The 6200-nt window shown below is 35.6% G+C and overlaps 1 protein-coding gene across 1 annotated transcript; it reads right to left on the reverse strand.

Annotated features, from left to right (window-relative positions):
• Positions 1 to 526: 526 nt before the first annotated feature.
• Positions 527 to 5972, reverse strand: LOC104094901 (exosome complex component RRP4 homolog). Its single transcript, XM_009600920.4, has 7 exons — positions 5665 to 5972; positions 5474 to 5575; positions 5345 to 5390; positions 4613 to 4702; positions 3486 to 3551; positions 3236 to 3304; positions 527 to 1120 (listed from the first exon to the last, which is right to left on the reverse strand). The coding sequence occupies exons 1-7, from the start codon at positions 5814 to 5816 to the stop codon at positions 668 to 670; spliced, it is 978 nt and encodes a 325-aa protein (XP_009599215.1). The 5' UTR covers positions 5817 to 5972; the 3' UTR covers positions 527 to 667.
• Between the last annotated feature and the right edge of the window lie 228 nt (positions 5973 to 6200).

Here is a 6200-nt window from a genome sequence, read left to right on the forward strand (position 1 = left end):
ATAGTAAGTGAAATTTGTTACCCTAAATTTTATTTGTTAAATAACTGCAAACAAATTCGTTATAAATTTGATAGTTCATGACATTTGGCTTCTAATAATATTATATCTGATGTTTTTTCTTTGTTTGTCTTTTCAAGCAAAGAACGATTAGAATTAAACATCATTAACATTTTGGTTTTATTTTTTTTCTTTCTTTTTAGCTTGAGTCTGAAAAATCAATTCCATGAATCACAATTACAAGTTGGGTTGATAGAATATAACTTTAAAGAGTAATATCGAAGTCACTATACCGTACAAACCGACACCTAAAAGTGAAAAACCGAAGTATTGTTATAACATTTTTAAAAACGAAGACAAAATCTACCGAACCAAAATCTTTCAGAATCATACCAAACCAACCGATGAAAGCAAAAACACAAAGGTAAATGTTGCTGGGAAGAAAAACATTTTATCCTGAGCCTGCTCATTCCTTAACTAATGCACATAAATTAGAAGTAAATTTAACGGGACCTTCAGTAGGAAACTCTTCTACAAAAGCAATCTATCTTTTCAATTAAAGGGTGACATAGTGTAACCCCGTTCAGTTTAACGGATTCCTAATCTCTTCTAACTTGCATAACTGACAGTAAATCAAGAAAGGCAAATGTAAAATGATGACTTGTAACTACTATCTCCTTTTTGTCAACGTGCTCCGTCGTTCAGCTTCTTTCTCAGCAACTTGAACATGGAATTCTGCTTTAAGCATCTCATCCACACCAAGGTTCAAAGACAAGCTCAAGTTAACCATCTCTATTACACCCTCCAAAGTAACCATGAAGCCTAAAGCAGAGAATACCGTGATGGCATTTGCTATCCTGCATATATATTGTCTTGTTTCCGGTGGCGTAGAAGTCGGTTCTTCACTAGAACCCAATAAGTTTCCTGAATGGGTGTTCTGTGGATCAGACTTATTTACTTGATCCTCTACCATGGCATCTTTTACTTCAACATGTTCCCCAATCCAAATAAATCCATTGCAGCCAAGTATCAAGTCAACTCCATACTGATCTAGATGGTGGAAATGCTGTTTACGTCTCTTCACTAGATATGGAGGGATTGTGAGTAGTCGCCCTCTTTCAAGCTATAAGCAAAAAAGAAAAAATATTCAGAAGAATTCAACCAGCTAGAAGTACTAAAATATCCGAGCACATTTTCTCAAACAAATTAATAAACAATGTCAGAACTCTGAAACATATTCAAGGGGTTAACAAACAAAATCATTAAAGCTTTGGCGTAAAATTGACTACCCATTCACCCCCCTACCTCCACAAAAAAATGGAGAAAACATGACGAGCAGCAACTGAAAAGTATAAATCGAAGACTCGTCGCTCAACTGTTAGCTCGATGTGTCGGTGATGTCAGCATGTAAAAGACCTTCCTGCCAACATTCTTTAGCCAAACAATAATCTAATGCAGATCTGTCAAGGTCCTCTGTATTCTCTGTTCAAACTTGTTCAGTAAAAATTCTGCTGTTTGGACCATTAGGTTTTAACTAATATTTTCCTTTATGTTTTGGGTAGATTGATTTTAATCCTTTAAATATACAATTGTGCACACATCATCCCTTTAAGTGTGATAATATTGAGCAGATTTCGTCAAATTAATACAAGGAACCAAACTGGAATTAAAAATTAACAGTCCTTCAACATGAATTCACGTGATCCGGGTTAAAAAGAAAGATCTTATCATGAATCCTTCTTCTCCATTCGACCTTTCCCCAAATAAACACTGATATACTATGCTGTAACTGGTTAAAGTTGTCATGCTACTATATCCACTAAATAGATGTTATATATTGCATTGGAAATCTGCTGCTGTAAACTGGTTTTGGATGCTGAAACTGTTAGAGGCTGTGTTTTAATGGGATAGGACTTTGTATGGAGGCAGCATATGAGTAGACAGTTTTGGAACCGTGCATGCATACTATGTTGGTGAAACTTTGTAAAGAAGATAGTTTATTGGAAATATATGTAGTATCTGTGTTTTTATCAGGTAAAGTAGTATCTGTCAAGTGTCAACTACGTGTTTTTGTAACTATATATTTTTACACTAATGAATTTGTAATCCATATGCGAAGAAGAAAAGGTAAGATGTCATTAGTATAAATGTGTAAGCAAGGATTAGCTCATGAGCTACAAATTTTTAGCCATTCTGGGAATGACATCTTTCAACATAGAGCTTCCAAACGAGGTTGCTTTCGTGACGATATTCAGATGTAATATTCTTGATGCAGTAGAGATGTCTTAGCTGGCTCAATTTTTAGACCATATATGCCTCTTGGAAATCATTTTTCAGATAAGAAAATTACATCTCACTCATGTAGTTAAAGATGCAGTCAGAACTATTCACAAACCAATTATTAAGACGAGGACAAGAACTTACAATCAAATAATTGAGAAAACAGTGTTTAAGCTTTATCATCAACACAATTTCAGCAGCCAAAACGGTAAATAACAGCATTTCAAATTTAGCAACACAACAACCTTCGCCAATTTCAGCTTTGACACGGTATGCACAAGTTCTAGCACAACTTTGAGAAAAAAGTCAAATTGGGAAAAGGATTCAAGAGAGGTTTTTTTTCCCTTTTTTAAGGTTACTACCGCTAGTTTTTAGTCCTAGTTTGTGTCCTTGTGTTAGTTGGACCAAATCTGCTCAACTTTAGCAAACTTAAGGGATGATATGTGCTCAGATACATATTTGAAGGATGATACTAGACTATTTTTTATGACAATAGACTTACCCCAAACATAACGGACAATTCTGGGCATAAACTATTTGGACCATAGAAATTTAGCATTAACTTCTAAAACTTCATCAGACAAATCACATTCCTTCTTCCTACATGCAAGCAACTCAATGTCGGCTATTAAAGACTCTTTTACGCCTTATTAAATACAAAAAGTTTAATACATGGTTCTTATCGACCGTTAATCTAACTATCTGAAATCCCTTGTGAATGCTAGAAACTTGTATCCCTGCCTTGTGAAAGTTGATATTGTATCCAAGTCCAAGTCTCACACAAAGGTCTTTTGGTCAAACAGGTAGGGGGAGGATAAAAGGTGAGGTCTGCATACACACTACCCTCCCCAAAACCCATTTATGGGATTACACTGGCTATGTTGTTATTTCCAAACTACTAATCAGTAGAAACTATGAAACAAAATTTTATGTCCTAATTTCAGTTCTGAAAACACACCTTTCCATACTTTTGGCTTCTAGCTTGGAGGTGTAGACTGCCATCATGCTGGAAACCACGGACTTCAGCCTGAAGATGTGCAATTTCACTAGATTACTATACTTGCGGAAAGGAAAAGGAGCATGACGTGCACATATAAACAGAAAGGAGAGATGGAGCATGGTTGTATTCATCACACTCCACTGCATGACACACCTTAAATGGTCCGCTCAAGAATTTGACAAATGATCAAAGGAACAGGGGAGCTTACACAGATGACATCATTCTCCACGAATATGGTTCGCATATTGAGTTCATCAATTGCAGTTCGCCGCCTCTGGAATTACAAAATAAGAGAAATTATGAAATTTTAGCATGACTACGACCATGACTCTTAGTAAGACTGAGAATGCAACAAAATTTTAGAAATCCAGGGAAACAAAAAGGAAAAGGAAAATAAAGTTTATATTTTCTTTATGGGACAAGCTTCAATATCCAACTTCTATAGACATGTCACTATTCTAACTCTTTAGTTTCAATAACCCTTAGGAACTTCAGATCTCTTTATTGGAAGTTTCAGGAAGTGGGCTCATGCATATTCTTTTTAGTTGAACAACAATATAACTTTATACTTATTCTGATAAATTCACTGTGCTGTTAGATGACAAATTTAGATAATGGAATTGCGGAGAAACTTGTTGCCTAGATCTAACTATTTGAATGTTGAGGCAACGCAATGTTCTTTTGAATAAGATTTTGCTAGAGTTAAAAGCTAGACAAAAGTCATCCTATGTTGGCAGGCTGAAGTGAATCCATAACAGCAACAACAACAATTGCGCTTCTATCCGAAGCAACTTGGGGTCGGCTATAAGAATCCATGGTATCTTAGATATAGATCCAACAGGCTAATCTATTCATGTTACCAAAGGAAATTCCGAGTGACTTTAAATTCCAAAAATACGGAGACTACTTCTTCAAGGTGGACCAAAGTTGAATCCCTGTTCCTAAAGTTAAATGGGCTATATTTAGGCCTCAGAGAGAAAAGAGCAGGGGTTGAAACTGAGGAATTTGGAAAAATGATATAAACCAGCCATAGTGAGAATCTTTTCAGCTCTTTTTTCTCTATGATTTCAATATGATCAGGGTTAAAGTGGGCAAATAGGGTGTCCTTATCAAAAAAGTGGGTATATACAGTGAAATAGAATAAAGGAGGTCCAGATTTAGTACTTAGCAGACTCCTTAAAAATGTTTCTTTACATGCAGAAAAGAAGCAACAAAGGCTCCAAATTACACTATCTTGACTTGTGAAATATGCAGTAAACATAACCATCATCCTGGGAACAAAATCAAACCAGAGATCACTTTCAAATATGCTAGTGGTACATAGTAAGTAATAACCTGAATACCATCCGGCAGATTCATTGAAGAGAGCATTAGTACGGCGTCTTGGCTGAAATTAATTTCCAATCTCCATCTCTTTGGAGCAACCTTAACATCAAGAATAATGGTAATCATAAGATATATACCTGAGCCCAAGAACTCGTTGATTGCTTACCAAAATAAATGGAGACAAGAAAAAAGGAGGACACAAGTGTTTTTGTTTCTCTTTGCCCTCCTAATGCCCTTTCTTTGAAATTCAGCACCAAAGATATGCAATGTTTAGGTTATGAATATGCTACCCTCAGCTAATGTGGCAGCTTATAAGTACTTTGAACAAATGGTAGACTGAAAAGGACCAGCTCTTTTATGATCATACTAGGAAATACTGAAGAGCAACAAAAAGAATTAAACTTTCTCTCCTATTCCTTACAAATACTTGGGGATACAATTGGAAAGAAGTGTAATTTCCAAGTGAACCGTGCACAACTAATTTCAAAAAAGAAAAAAGGGGACAGTGACATATTGCGAAGAGTTTGTTTCCACTCCTTAAACCTCACAAAAGGAGCAACTCTAACATTCCAACAAGTCTTGTCCTAGTTGGGTCTTCTAAGTATTTCCCAAATTTCACAAGGAATTGAAGTAAGACTAGCAGCAAATTGAACGCCCAAACACGCTCTCAATTCAACCATAAAGAAAGAAATTTGAAAAGAGACTAACAACATGGAATACAAAATCTAGTAATGGAGTTACCTCAATAACACGGCCAACTATAATATCACCAATTTCTGGCTTATACCTGTATTAGAAACAACACTTTTGAGCTTAAACTTCAGTTTAAGAACTAACAAATCAACAAAATTCTAATTAACAGCACCAAACCTAGCCCTTAAAGATCGAACATAGACAAGCTTATTCACGCGCTCAACCACTCCACAGACAGTTGCTACCACATTCTTGCCCATATCCAACGTACCGTGTCCCCTATATATCAAATCAGAAATAAGTCATTAATACCAATTTCCCTAATTTGCCTTTAAATACAACTAATTAAAAGGACTAGAAGTAGGCACTTGAGGGCGCCATCTTCGTCGACGGGGATGGTGTCAGCGACAATGACAGTGGCATTGGTATTAACTTTTGAAGAAAGGGATTCCAACTGCGCCAATGCTCTTTCGTATCTTAGCTTTTGGGTGTTGCTGAAAGGTAGTTGTACGCCTCTCATCTCTGATTTGGTGTCTGCCTAAGGCGTACAAGAAGAAGAAAAAGGAAGGATTGTGTCACTCTTGAGAACTACTGTTGCAGAATAAACCCTAAACCCTGCATACGCACTCTTTTAATTGTTTGAATTGGGTGGAAGTGGATGAAAAAGAACGAAAACAAAAAGGAAAGAAAATTGGGTCTATAAATATTGATTTTAAGATATAGGGATTGTATTTGTAATTAAGTAATATTATAAAGGTATTTAATGTAACTAGTTTCTCTCCATTATTATAAATAGTTGCGGTTTTATAAAATAATATCAATATTATTAAAACAAAGCTTTGAGTAAATAGTTGTACATTGAAGAATATGCATGTTTAACCAAAAATATATCTTTCCATCAAAA

The sequence above is a fragment of the Nicotiana tomentosiformis genome, chromosome 1, assembly GCF_000390325.3.
Source record: "Nicotiana tomentosiformis chromosome 1, ASM39032v3, whole genome shotgun sequence".
Classification (NCBI taxonomy): domain Eukaryota; kingdom Viridiplantae; phylum Streptophyta; class Magnoliopsida; order Solanales; family Solanaceae; genus Nicotiana; species Nicotiana tomentosiformis.